Here is a 14,367-nt window from a genome sequence, read left to right on the forward strand (position 1 = left end):
TTGCAGGCACTGAAAAGAACTTTACACTTCTGAAAACCTTTAAAAAATGCATTGATATGAAAAGAAAATGGTAAATAGATCCTTCACTATAAAAGGACTGATTGCAGAAGAAAGCTAAAAGATAATTGAAAATCCAGAATGCAGGGTTTTTAACCTTTTTCTTTTTGGCCAAAACTTTATGTGTATGATTTGCAGAACACTAAGATTCACTAAAATATATTCTTTAAATTATTTCATATTTTTACACACATTTATGTATAGAAGTAGTTTTACAAGACTGGCCTATGATTAAAAATTATCGACAAAACAAAAGCTGACTGCTTCACACATTTTTATCAAACATTCCTCTTTGAAAACATTTTTTTTAATGTTGACAATAAAAACGATGAGTTATGTTTTATTTTACATTTTATTTTCTTTTTTTTAAATGGAAAATGTCGACAGCACTCAGGCCCATGACAGATAATGGAGGAAAAAGCATTCAACCTATCATTTTAGCTCAATTTAACATCAACTTGAAGACTAGTTAAGGCACTCAGAACAAGTCGTGTGGTTTCCAAATGATATCACAAAGGTACAGATGCTCCAGAACACAAAGACACACAAATGACACTTAGGTAAGCCATAAGTCAGTGGAGAGTTTTACTCATTTTTTTGCCGATGAATTAAAATAGCAGATAAGGAAGCCTGAGTACGATGTCTGCCTCGATTAAGTTAAGTTTCAATAACATTTTCTTAAGTGCTTTTGTCTTTGTCAGTGTTTAGGTTACTGTTTACCACAGTTTTCTCAACGAAAAAAAACATTAAAAAATCTAAAACTGAATGCATGTAAACTTCCTTTAGTGGGCAGAATTAACTGACACTGCAGATTTTCACACGATTATGGCTTTCCTCTTGTTGGTGAAGAATGTGTGCCAGTTGAGCCAGTGCAGCCCAGTGTTCTTGATGCAGGAGCCGCCTTTTGTGCATCTGTAGCCATCAGGACAGCAGTGCTTCATGTCTCTGCAGCACACGGCCTGCAAAGAAGAGGACACGGGATTCTGTAAGCGTGCGGTTCTCTTGTTCTGACCTGTCTGGATTATTTGAGCCAAATAAGGAAAGATTACATTATTAGAGGGTAAATACAGCCTAAGCTAAGGGGGCAGAATATTCGCTTGTTACAAAGAATGTCTTCAGTTCTAATATAGGTCAAGTGGAATAAGTTTCTATAAATTAACTTAGATAAAACAGGTTTTTCGAATTGAAATTACTAAAATTTACGTTTATAGGCTACATTGTTTTAAATAAAGGTTCTAATTGTTGCAATGCAAAGCTTCTAGGGGAAAATTATAGACCGATAACGTAGGACAACTGTGTGCTTTATTTGCTTTCAATTGACAAACTATGCATTTTTGTTATTTCCCTAACTTCCTTCATAGGTTAGTTGGTTACTCAAAAGCAGGGGAGTCAAACTCCAGGGGGCCGGCCTCCTGCTAGTTTTTCAGAAATCCTGCCTTATCTGCAGCTGATTACCTGGATCAGGCGTGTTTCGCCAATAAAGAGCTTCAATAGCCAGTTGGTTGGAAAACCTGTTGGTCACTCGCCCTCGAGGCTTGGATTCTGACACCCCCTGCTCTCGCTAGGTGTGCATGTATGAGTGTGTGTGGGAGTGATTGAATGCCCTGCAACCTTTCCAGGGTGTACCCCACCGTTGCCAAACAGAAGCCAGGACAGGCTCCAGCAACCCCGTTAACCCGAAAGGGAAATAGCATAGAAATTAAATGGATGGAATTGTCTTACTTTAGGGGACAGACAGCACCCCCAGGTGGTGTGGGACGTCCTGCAGCAGGTCTCATCCACGTTGCAACTGTAGACGTCGTCGCATCGGTTCAGGATGGGCTTTACTGGACCATGCTGGGACTGGTCGTCGGGTAGAAACACTGGTGTCAGCGGGACGGTCTCCAGCTGCAACGTGAGGAGCTTATGGCAGGACTTGGAGGCGAGGTCGCAGGTGTAGCCCTCTGGGCAGCAGTGCTCCTTATCACCACAGCACACAGCCTGCACACAAACAAGGACACTTTACAAAGACGAACCTTTTAAAGCTAATTCATGTCTCTTTATTTCCATGTTGCAACTCTGTTCTCCGAATGCAACACAGATGTGCTCACATTTGGCAGCGGGCAGCAGCCCCACTCTCCTGTGAACAGCCTGCAGCAGGACATGTGTTCGGGACACTGATGCACAGCGCTGCACTGCACAAAGCTGGAATCCGCCTGAATACTGTCGGTGGCTGGGATCTTTGTGTACCATGGGATCACCACTTCTCCTTTGACACACGAGGTGTCTTCCTCTTTGCACTTGTAGTCGGCGGGACAGCAGTGCTCCCCGTCAGCACAGCATACCGCCTGAAGAGAAGTGAAAGAGGAAGCATCACTTTCATTTACTTCATCCTGTCTTCACTTCTGCTTTCATCTGAGGTGGAAAACTGAACTTAGAGGTAGGGAAAGTGCAGAACCTAATGCAGAAATGGGAGTCGAGATACCAAAAGAGAACATGCAAAGTAGGGAAACAATGATTCCAGGTTACATTTGGGTCTGATCTGGTGAGCAGCGGGGATTTTTACAGTATCAGCTGCTTGAGCATTTGCAGGTCTCTGTGATGTAAAACCCCTTTCATAAAAGGCCAGAAAACGTGTCTAAAAGTCAGGTATCTCAAAACAGAGTTGTGCTGAAAAGTGCAACTCACTTTAATAATATCACCACTTTGTAAAAATAAAATCAGAGAAAAAAATGATGAATTGTGGAGAACTTTTTAGTATCCAGATATCTGAAGAACAGCAGAAGTTGCTTGTCTTTGAGGTTGAAATGCACAAGTACATCTCTAAGACATTTAGCCCTTCTATTTCCTTTGTTTTCATTTTTAACCAAAAACTCTGTTGGAGTACATAGCCTTTGGGTTTATTAGTGATCCTGTTGAAGTTTAACTTTTTAATGCAGATAAAATGAAACACAGCAGATCGAAATCCAGATATCTGCAGGTACGCTTTGTAGAATTTGCATGATTCTTTGTTACTGCTGACTTTGCAATTAAACTACTCCCTTGGATTTGAATAATGACAGTGGCTACATAGACTAAAGGCAATAAAATACATTCTTCTGAAAGATAGATGCTGATAAATGTTTTAAAATGCAAAAGCATTTTGCCTTTAATGTTCATAATTTGCTTTAGTCAGATGCACTCAAATGGAATGTTGACCCGTACGGGTTCTGCAGGTTTTTGAGTTGTCTGGACACATTGAGGGTTGTGGACAGGTGAGGCTGCATCGTCAGGTGAGCACAGGTGTGTCTTGCAGTTGAGGTTTGTAAGGCCACCTTATGATAAATTGGAATGTACCATTTTCATGCAAGTGGCAAGTGTATCGTGAAGTATTTGTAAAGCTAATGGAAGTCTACCCTTCCGTAAGTGTTCTACCACTTGTGGCTCATAGTGTGCCCGTAGAAATTCATGTGCGTGAACATTTTTCACTCTAAGGGTTCATCAAACAGTCTACGATCTTAATATTTTGTACCCTATCCTCTCATAAAAGATCAATAGTGACTAAAGCACAGGGACATGCACAGGATTTTAGAGGGGCGGGGGCTCAAAGTCAGAATAAGGCAACAAAAACCATTTTTTTTGTCCTTCAAACAATATGAAAATTAAGTCAAATTAAAAAAGAAAATTACTTATAGATAATTACTCAGCTTGTCTTTTTTTTATAGTAAAGAAAATATTTTCGACATGAGTTTGATCGCCTTATCATAAAACACTGGAGGCTATTTATGTTGACACAATGTGCTGCAGACATAATCAACGTGAATCAAGTTTAATCCAGATTTTCTACAACTTTTATCCCCAGAATTCAGACATTTGTAATCATATTTAATGTTATCATACTGTTGCTGTGAGGATTCTGTGGTTCAGTTTGGTTGTCCATGGTCTTTTTGGTCATGTTCTGACAGTCACTCAGGTTTCCAGCTATTAATCCACAGCTTTCTGTTCTTGAGTGAGTAGAATTGTGTGGTTTTCAGTTCTACCTGACTAATTGTCAGGTCATATTCTTTCATCTATTATTTGTTTCTCCACATATTTTGTCCTGATTAGGTTTATTAATTATGTTTATGTTCCTGCATTTTGGCTCTTACATCTTCAGTTCCTGACAGCTGCACCCAATGTGACTCTTGTTCTATGTTGGGATTCACAGCTAAATTCTCTTTTACATCTTATCCTCCAAACAAAGACTTTTGTTGTGATTGGAGAGATTTTAATACAGAAGATTGTGAAACTGAATAATTTAGAGTTCAAAGAAAGCATTTCTAATCAGAAAAGATTACATTAAACAGTTAGTGTCAGACTTGAAATGAGGAAGCTGTGACAGCACCAAAAATAATGTTAATTTATTTTTAAAATTCCCCCGGTGTTTTATTTTTGAATGCAGAGAAAGCTAAACTTAAAGGTGCAACCTGTCCGGGGTTACCCCAAAAGGAAAATATCGGTTTAAGAAAGTGGACCAAATAACGTGCAAAAGGACTGCTTATCAGTCATTGCAGAATGCATTAATAAAATAACAATAGATTTCATTCTAAACTTTAAAATTTAACTGACATCAGATGTAAAGCATTTCATTTACCAATACAGATATGAAGAGATGAGTCAGAGGGCGTCAGTAGAGATGTGAGGAAGCTGAGCTCACCTTTGGCAGCGGGCAGCACCCCCACTTCTGAACCTGCTTCATGAAGCAGCAGGTGGTGTGCTGAGGACACTGGGTGTGGCTGTCACAGGAAATGATTCCCTCTTCATCAGTTTTATCCTCCTCATCAAAATCCTCCTGTCCATCTCTGTCATCAGGCTTGTTTTCCCCTTCCTCCGTCTCTTGTCCTGTCTTCATCAGCTGGCTCGTAGCAGAGGAAGTCCGGGTAGATGCAGGCAGCTTTTTACTCATTGGCACCAATCCAGAAGCCTTCAAACAGCTCAAGGTGGACAAGTCACAGGTGGTACCGGTGGGGCAGCAGTGTTCGTGGTCGTCACAGCACACCGCCTTTAACACACAGTCATACACTATTCAACTCGTCAGGAGAGAAATACAGTAAACCTTTGTTTTTCGCGGGGGTTACGTTCCAAGAAGAACCCGTGATGGGCAAAATCCGTGAAGTAGAATCCTTTTTTTTTTTTTCTACAATTACTATACAATTAAATACTCTATTATACATTGAAAAGAAAGAACAAACCATTTTACAGGCTCAAGCATTTGTTTCACAAATAAAAGTACTTTAAAAACTTTTAATTTCAACAAATAACTTCTGTACTGTACTGTCAAATAATAATTTTAATCATCGATGTGAACAGAAGGCTTCAAATTGCGGAGATTAGCCCCGCCCACCGCGACCCGAGTAATTGGATTAAACGGGAGAAAATTTAAAATGGGACAAATAGTGACTCAGGTGTATTTCACTGCTCTTCAGACTGAGCTGCTGCATCCTGACTCCGCTCTGCAGTGTTTTCTTCTTCTGAAGCCCGCGGTGCAGCTGTGTTTTACGTACCTGTACATATTAAACTGCATCGTTATTGACGCACAGGTAGAGAAGAAGCGGAGTGACTTCTTAGCCAATCAGAATGCAGAACACAACGCATGATGCAAATCCGTGAAGTAGCGAAACCGTGAAAAGTAAAGCGCGTTATAAAAAATGTCAAAAATGTCAAACCAAAAAATGTCAAAATGTCAAAAAATGTCATTAGATTAAGTTATGTTTAAGGTTTTAGAAAAGTCCCTTAATGATATGTCCTTTTCCCTTACTTTGTTTAAATCAACATGTATGTGAACTACTGAATCCACTCTGGATGCATTAACCTCAAATAAAATGGATTTAGAAAAGGATGGTGTCACAAACTGACTGTTTGTTGGAATAATAACCTCAGGAAGAGGACAGCAGCCCCAGGCGCCATCTTTGGTTTTACAGCAGGTGGTTTGATCAGGACAGGAGGTGGAGCCGTCACATGGAACGTCCTCCATCTTCACAGACACTTTGGAGAATGAGGGGACCTTCTCCAGCATTGGGACAGAACCTCCATCACCCTCACAGGTCTGAGCTGCCAAGTTACACGTCTTGCCTTTTGGACAGCAGTGTATGAAGTCTTCACAGCAAACAGCCTGTAGAAAAACGATAGAGGAAAGAAGAAAATGTCCTTATTAAGCAAAGACTTCTAAAGTTAGATGAGATGAAAACCACATTAGTACCTCTGGAAAAGGACAGCAGCCCCAGCCGCCCTCTTGGGTTTTACAGCAGGTGGTTTGATCAGGACAGGAGGTGGAGCCGTCACATGGAACGTCCTCCATCTTCACAGACACGTTGGAGAATGAAGGGACCTTCTCCAGCATTGGAACAGAACCTCCATCACCCTCACAGGTCTGAGCTGCCAGGTTACACGTCTTGCCTTTTGGACAGCAGTGTATGAAGTCTTCACAGCAAACAGCCTAAAAAAGACAATGGAGGAGGATTAGAGAGTTACATGTTACATAAGGACTTCTAGGTCCATCCATCTCTGCCGCTCATCCAGGACCAGGTCTTGGAGGCAGCAGTCTATGCAAAGATGCCTAGACTTCCCTCTCCCCAGTCTCTTCCTCCAGCATGTCTTGGGTCCTCCCAGGGGTTTCGCCCTGTGGGACATGCCCAGGACACCTCCTTAGGGAGGTATCAAGGAAGCATCCGGACCAGATGCCCAAGCCACCCCAACCAGCTCCTTTGGATGTGGAGGAGCAGCGGCTCTACTCCGACCTCCCTCTGGGAGCGTCCATCAGCCCTGAAGAGGAGACTCATTTCGGCCTCTTGCTTTCAGGACCTCGTTGTTTTGGTTAGGATCCAGAGCTCATGACCATAGGGAAGTATTAAAGTAAATTGAGAGCTTTGCTTTCTTATTCAGCTCTTTTTTCATCACAACAGACCGGCATAGCGATCACATATCAGAGGACACTGCTCCAATCTGCCTGTCAATCTCACACAATGATCTTCCCTCACTACAAAACAAAACTCTCAGATATTTAAACTCCTAAAATGAGATGAAAACATTAGTACCTCTGGAAAAGGACAGCAACCCCAGCCGCCCTCTTGGGTTTTACAGCAGGTGGTTTGATCAGGACAGGAGGTGGAGCCGTCACATGGAACGTCCTCCATCTTCACAGACACTTTGGAGAATGAGGGGACCTTCTCCAGCATTGGGACAGAACCTCCATCACCCTCACAGGTCTGAGCTGCCAAGTTACACGTCTTGCCTTTTGGACAGCAGTGTATGAAGTCTTCACAGCAAACAGCCTGTAGAAAAACGATAGAGGAACAAAGAAAATGTCCTTATTAAGCAAAGACTTCTAAAGTAAGATGAGAGGAAAACCACATTAGTACCTCTGGAAAAGGACAGCAGCCCCAGCCGCCCTCTTGGGTTTTACAGCAGGTGGTTTGATCAGGACAGGAGGTGGAGCCGTCACATGGAACGTCCTCCATCTTCACAGACACGTTGGAGAATGAAGGGACCTTCTCCAGCATTGGAACAGAACCTCCATCACCCTCACAGGTCTGAGCTGCCAGGTTACACGTCTTGCCTTTTGGACAGCAGTGTATGAAGTCTTCACAGCAAACAGCCTAAAAAAGACAATGGAGGAGGATTAGAGAGTTACATGTTATATAAGGACTTCTAGGTCCATCCATCTCTGCCGCTCATCCAGGACCAGGGGCCTCATTTATAAACGTTGCGTACGCACAAAAGAAGGCGTACGCCACTCTCTACGCAATAGTTGAGATTTATAAAAAGCAAACTTGACGGGAAAATGTGCGGTCCTCCACGCAAGCTCTGACCCAGGCGTACGCACAAAAACGGGTGAAATGAGAAACGGCGACGCCGTCGGCAGATGGAAGAAACACGTGAAAGTGAAAATGACAATACTGCCTCTCATAAATAACATGAAGACTTCACAAAGCAAGTCTTACAATTAACAGCTACACGAACACCCGTTTGATCGATCAGCAGTGAAACAAACAAAAAAATCAAACGAAAATTACAACAGAAATTCAAATGAACACATATTTGCAAAAAGAAAAGTGAAATATGTTCTGCAATATTGGCATGCTGTGCAATTCATCCTCATAAATAATATAGTTAACAGAACGAAATAATGTACAAAGTTGATATTCTCGTTAATGTGTCCGTCTGGCGGAGCAGATATAGGTGCAATTAAACAGACAGACAGACAGACAGACGGACATATTAATTGTCCACTGGGGAAAGTTGTTTTCATAGTAAAATAGTTCTTCATAAGGTACGGAATTATGGTATTCATGCATATGCCTTTAGTTTGTTTTATTTTTGATAAAACAATGTATGGCGTATGTCTCAATCATTCAGAAAGCAACAAGAAATTACATTTGCGCTGAACAATTTCCCATTTCCACATCGATTATTACCGACATCTGTAGCTTGTCAGATGTAATTAAATGGAGGGAAATAAAATGCCCCATCATAATGCGTAATGATGCACAATGGCTGATCTTGCGCTCTTAGAAGATGTGGCAAATGGAAGAATTCGGAGTGAACGCATCTTTAAACAGCAAGAAGACTTGCTGGCAAACGAGGACGAGTGGCTAATGAGCCGGTTCCCACTTCCTCTGCGGGATTTTGGGGGTGTGTCACCCGGTGCATCTGGCGCGTCAGTGTTCCCCCTGCGCCTCAGTCACCACTCCACTTAAAAGGGATTCCCCAATTATTGCCGCCAGTCTGTCATCAAGAGGGGTCAGCTCCGGTGTGTGTGTGTCCCCCCCCGTGGCAGACACACTCTGGTGATGCAGCGCCAGACGTTTTTTTGCCTCGACTTTGATGTCCGACCATTTCTTTTTTATTTCGGCCACGGTCCGAGGTTGTGAGGCTACAGCATTTACGGCGTCTGCCACCGTTTGCCGCTCACGTGCCTTTTTGGCATTAGTAATGCCCACACTGTGCCCTCCAAACAACACTCTTCTCCTCTTTTCCACCTTGCAAACGATAACTTCTACTTCACATTGAGTGAAGTTACGTTTTTTTGATTTCCTCTCGGGTGTTTGCCATGGTTTCGCAATCAATGAATATTAATTTGTGGGCGTTTCACGGACTATTTATGGGCAACTATGGGCGTGTCATGAAGCCGCAAAAGCTGCGCCGCATTTAGAATTGGTTGTGATTTATTAAGGGAAAGATGCGTAGGATGTGCGTGCGCACGGTTTTATAAATCCGAATATTTCTGTGCGTATGCACGTCCTATGTTTCATCCGTACGCCACTTCTGACGCAAATCCTACGCAAAGTTTTATAAATGAGGCCCCTGGTCTTGGAGGCAGCAGTCTAAGCAAAGATGCCTAGACTTCCCTCTCCCCAGTCACTTCCTCCAGCATGTCTTGGGTCCTCCAAGGGGTCTTCGCCCTGTGGGACATGCCCAGGACACCTCCTTAGGGAGGTATCAAGGAAGCATCCGGACCAGATGCCCAAGCCACCCCAACCAGCTCCTCTTGATGTGGAGGAGCAGCGGCTCTACTCCGACCTCCCTCTGGGAGCGTCCATCAGCCCTGAAGAGGAGACTCATTTCGGCATCTTGCTTTCAGGACCTCGTTGTTTTGGTTAGGACCCAGAGCTCATGACCATAGGGAAGTATTAAAGTAAATTGAGAGCTTTGCTTTCTTATTCAGCTCTTTTTTCCTCACAACAGACCGGCATAGCGATCACATATCAGAGGACACTGCTCCAATCTGCCTGTCAACCTCACACAATGATCTTCCCTCACAACAAAACAAAACTCTCAGATATTTAAACTCCTAAAATGAGATGAAAACATTAGTACCTCTGGAAAAGGACAGCAACCCCAGCCGCCCTCTTGAGTTTTACAGCAGGTGGTTTGATCAGGACAGGAGGTGGAGCCGTCACATGGAACGTCCTCCATCTTCACAGACACGTTGGAGAATGAAGGGACCTTCTCCAGCATTGGAACAGAACCTCCATCACCCTCACAGGTCTGAGCTGCCAGGTTACACGTCTTGCCTTTTGGACAGCAGTGGATGAAGTCTTCACAGCAAACAGCCTGTAGAAAAACGATAGAGGAACAAAGAAAACGTCCTTATTAAGCAAAGACTTCTAAAGTAAGATGAGAGGAAAACCACATTAGTACCTCTGGAAAAGGACAGCAACCCCAGCCGCCCTCTTGGGTTTTACAGCAGGTGGTTTGATCAGGACAGGAGGTGGAGCCGTCACATGGAACGTCCTCCATCTTCACAGACACTTTGGAGAATGAAGGGACCTTCTCCAACATTGGAACAGAACCTCCATCACCCTCACAGGTCTGAGCTGCCAGGTTACACGTCTTGCCTTTTGGACAGCAGTGGATGAAATCTTCACAGCAAACAGCCTAAAAAAGACAATGGAGGAGGATTAGAGAGTTACATGTTACATAAGGACTTCTAGGTCCATCCATCTCTTCCACTCATCCAGGAGCAGGTCTTGGAGGCAGCAGTCTAAGCTGCCTCCCCAACCAGCTCCTCTGGATGTGGTAAAAGATGAAAGAACTTTAGAGAGTTACATCTTAAATAAGGAATCCTAAAGTAAGATGAAAACCTTAAGTTCACCTCAGGAAAAGGACAGCAGCCCCAGCCACCCTCTTGGGTTTTACAGCAGGTGGTTTGATCAGGACAGGATGCGGTTTCATTGCATGGAATATCCTTGGCTTCAAATATAAGAAAACAGAATTGGTGCAGAGCTCTGAATGAGTTTGATCTTTATTTTGGGTTTTCCTTGAGTAAGTCTTTGAAAGACAAAAGCTTGTAGACTTGAAGGCGTGTAGCTCACATCATTGATTTATCTGAGTGAGATATCAGGTGTACTGCAAACTAAAAGCAGTTATTATCTTTATTCTGGCTTTGATCCGGTTCTGTCTAACATAAAGGATTTATAAAGGAAATTGTTGGTAATTATCTGCGCTGATTGGTGATAACATCTGTTTTTCCGTTAGTGACATTCCAACCACAAAGAATGCAAACCAGCAGGAAAACAGGACAGATTGACAGCTTTTATAGTCGATAAATTTTGTCTTCAGGTGAATTAATTGTGTTTCTTGAATGTTTTAGTGACTTTCAGTTTGTGGATATTCTGAAGTATACAGTTTAGTTCTTTACATTTCATTGAGGAAGACTTTTAAACTGCACAGTTATAATTTTGCTTCCTTTTATTTACGTTTCCATGTTTTCCATGTTGCAAACTTACCTGAGGCTTCCCCGGCAACAGATGATCCTTCCAGAAAAGCAGGAACTGGATTGGCTGTAGTGACTTCAGGGAAGTTTTTGGTTTCATTGCCTTCAACTGCTACAGCGCTTACTTCCTTACCCTCTGATGGGACAGAAAGAGGCGGTTTTAGTCAATGATTACCAAGAATGAGGATGGCTTTGTTTTAATTCACAGAGGAGCAAACAAGCCTTTCTGGTTCTCCCAGTCTGCCCTGGTTCTGGCAGGGAACTTGGCCCACATCGGCAGCGCTTTGTCGGAGGAAGACAAACATTTCATTTGCTCAACGTCACAGGTTGTTTCTTCTGGACAGCAGTGAATTTTATCATCACAGCAGACAGCCTGTTGAAACAAACCCGACATGATGCAGCTTCAAGAAGGACATGCAGATTTATCATTTTTCTGGAATGGCACAGTTAATTACAGATACATGGATTTCCCAAAAGTGTCCTCCTGTACCTTTGGCATGGGACAGCATGCCCACTTTCCCTCCTGGTTTTCACAGCATGTTGTTTCATCTGGACACTCTGACACTCCGTCTTTGCACAGAACCGTCTTGATACTCTCTGTTGCAACATAGAAAAACTGTCATAGGCAAAAAAAGACCAAGGTGAGAGCAGTTCAGGAGGAAAAACTAGTGGAACTTGAACCTTTTTTGACGCATGAGCGGCTGTCCAGGCTGCACTGGTGCCCTTCAGGACAACAGTGTTTGCCATCAGGGCAGGAGACTCCCTGTCAGAGGTCAAGAAATGAAGAGAACCATGTCAATAACATTTTTATAAACAATCTTACCAGTTGTTGTTTTAAACACGTGTTCCTGCTGTTATTAGTGCAAACAGATCAGCAAACCTCTATTGATGACCTTCAGCAAAGTGAAAGTACAAAAAAAAAACAGAAGCAGAAACTTTGGTCAAAGGAAGTGAAAACTATTTTTTAAGTCTAGATTAACTTTTAAGCTTTTAATCCCCTCTGGTTTGGATTTTTGCAAGAAGGAACTGCTATTCTCACTTTTTGTAGACTCTTGTTTTTTTCTTAACTGTTGCTTTATGTTCTGAACAGAAAAGGTTTGTAAAAAAAAGAAAGAAAAAAGGTTCTCAGCACTCACTCGTATCGTACTTTTGTATCGTAGTCGGTATGATACAAAATTCTTCCCGTCACCTTGAAGCTTTTAAATTGTTAAATGCGGGCTGTTCAATCTAAGCTTTTTAGAGGTTCAAGAACAGCAGAAATGACCGTCTGTACTGAGGTCAGTGCTGCTTTTTGTGCTCAGTAGATTACCTGGGCTAAAGGACAGCAGCCATAGCGGGTCAGAGCTTTCAGGCAGGAGAACTCAGCCGGGCATCTGGACTGGTCGGGGCAGATGTTATCCTCATCCTCACCCATGTATGAGCGGATCATCCTGAAAGACTGCAGGGACACAGAGTGAGCGCTGGCAGCCTGAAAACTTGCAGGAGAAAACAATTGTGAAATGTGTTTATGTTACTTTGGTGGCCATTTGCAGATTTGCAGAGACTCTTTCCACCCAGCGCATGGACAGGGTGGCGTTTCCACAGCTGGATGTGGTCATATCACAGAGCATATCTTTAGGGCAGCAGTGTATATGATCCCCACAGCATTCAGCCTAAGCAGACAGGAGGAGTAGAGGAACTTTGACTACCAAACGTTTAAAAGGTCTATCGCTCAGAATGAATGGGGGCTCTGCTTTTATCTGGTTTACTGAGTAGTAAAAGCAGCACTGGAGATGAATAGCACTACTGTGGATCCTCCTTTAATTTAGAGTACGAATGTCTATCTTGTGTGTCTATTTAAATGTAATTTGACAAAAGAATAACTATTGCATCGAAGATGAAACGGTGATAAATGGATTGTAATGAAAATGTGAGACAGACACGAATATTACACTAAATATATATTTACTTTGCAGGTTTAAGGGATTCTCTATCAAAATGTTTCACTGAAATGTGTAATCAAATACATTTTTGTATTAGACACACAAGTATTTAAGCACCGTTTAACATTTTCTCCACAAGTAGAACAATGCTGGCACTATAACGACATTGTAGCAATAGAAGAAACCTGCACACAGGTAACTAGTTTGTTGAAAGTGGTCAGGAAGAGATGAGAGAGTTTATTAATTTTGACGAAGCCCGTTTACCTCATCAAACGGGCAGCAATCGTAGTCTTTTGATGGGCTTTGGCAGCAAGTTTGACCCTTTTCACATTTCCCGCCGTTTGGACACATGTCCGCAGCGACCAGAGCCAGGGAGACCCAGCAGATCACAACCCACTTCTGCATCTGCACAAAGGGAAGCCCAACAGAAAACTAAAGACACACCTGAAACACAAGTTGTTACTCTCTTTATCTCATGAAAAGTCGAAATAAATGCAGCTGAAACACAATATTATACATAATAGTATAAAAATCTGTGCAACCGTTTTGTTTTTATTCTTGTTTTGATCATATTCTTTTGCTTATTTCTGAAAAAGCTTTAAAAAATAATCGACAAAAAGGCCAGATACATAAATTTCCTGTCTATTTCCTCTTTTTCAATCTTCTGCTTTTTACACTTCATTACAGTTAATATGCAAATCACCAGCTACATGTAAGAAATACTCACAAAAAAACACTGTAATAATGGCTGCAGAACAACTTTAGACATTACACTCTAATACTACTATGGTGGGTCCACTTTAAAATATATGTATTAATCTTTCAATAACATTTCTTCTCTATTATTTCTTCTCTCTCCAAGCTGTTAACACCAATTTGTGTCTTTATCTTACCTTTAGAACACTCAGAAAGGCTGTTGCGATCTGTCAGGTGTTTCACGAGCATCTGACTGAAATGAAACTCAAGACACAGACCTGAATCATCGTTGCCACGCCCCCAACAAGGAGGATACGTAAGGAGGGTGTGGAGGCGGTCCCTTCAGTGTTTCCCATGTATTTAATGTTTTTTCCATTATTCTAGTAATTATTTAAAACCATATGCACTGCTAATATGGAAACACGATGATATGTTTGGTATTTTTCCTGACAGAAATGAACCTTTTTTTATTGCGGTAAA

General features: G+C 42.2%; 1 protein-coding gene across 3 annotated transcripts; it reads right to left on the reverse strand.

Annotated features, from left to right (window-relative positions):
- Positions 1 to 390: 390 nt before the first annotated feature.
- grna (granulin a) lies at positions 391 to 14,235 on the reverse strand. Of its 3 annotated transcripts, XM_023957325.2 has the most exons (19): positions 14,085 to 14,235; positions 13,456 to 13,596; positions 12,784 to 12,921; positions 12,579 to 12,707; positions 11,951 to 12,032; positions 11,760 to 11,866; positions 11,492 to 11,642; positions 11,283 to 11,405; positions 10,649 to 10,746; positions 10,195 to 10,431; positions 9,871 to 10,107; positions 7,413 to 7,649; positions 7,089 to 7,325; positions 6,254 to 6,490; positions 5,930 to 6,166; positions 4,712 to 5,056; positions 2,148 to 2,384; positions 1,780 to 2,037; positions 391 to 1,016 (listed from the first exon to the last, which is right to left on the reverse strand). In XM_023957325.2, the coding sequence occupies exons 2-19, from the start codon at positions 13,594 to 13,596 to the stop codon at positions 873 to 875; spliced, it is 3,375 nt and encodes a 1,124-aa protein (XP_023813093.1). In that variant the 5' UTR covers positions 14,085 to 14,235; the 3' UTR covers positions 391 to 872. The 3 variants fall into 3 exon arrangements, with proteins under 3 accessions (XP_023813093.1, XP_023813095.1, XP_023813096.1); XM_023957327.2 differs by lacking the exon at positions 10,195 to 10,431; XM_023957328.2 differs by lacking the exons at positions 9,871 to 10,107; positions 10,195 to 10,431.
- Between the last annotated feature and the right edge of the window lie 132 nt (positions 14,236 to 14,367).

The sequence above is a fragment of the Oryzias latipes genome, chromosome 8, assembly GCF_053564925.1.
Source record: "Oryzias latipes strain Hd-rR chromosome 8, Olatipes_Hd-rR_3.1".
NCBI lineage: Eukaryota > Metazoa > Chordata > Actinopteri > Beloniformes > Adrianichthyidae > Oryzias > Oryzias latipes.

Coding starts and splice junctions, on each gene's coding strand:
- grna (XM_023957325.2), bottom strand. CDS start 13,596: ATGCAGAAGTGGGTTGTGATCTGCTGGGTCTCCCTGGCTCTGGTCGCT. Junction 10,432..10,648: donor GCTGCTGTCCTTTTCCTGAG/GTGAACTTAAGG, acceptor TGTCTTTTTTAG/GCTGTTTGCTGTGAAGATTT. Junction 10,108..10,194: donor GTTGCTGTCCTTTTCCAGAG/GTACTAATGTGG, acceptor GTTTTTCTACAG/GCTGTTTGCTGTGAAGACTT.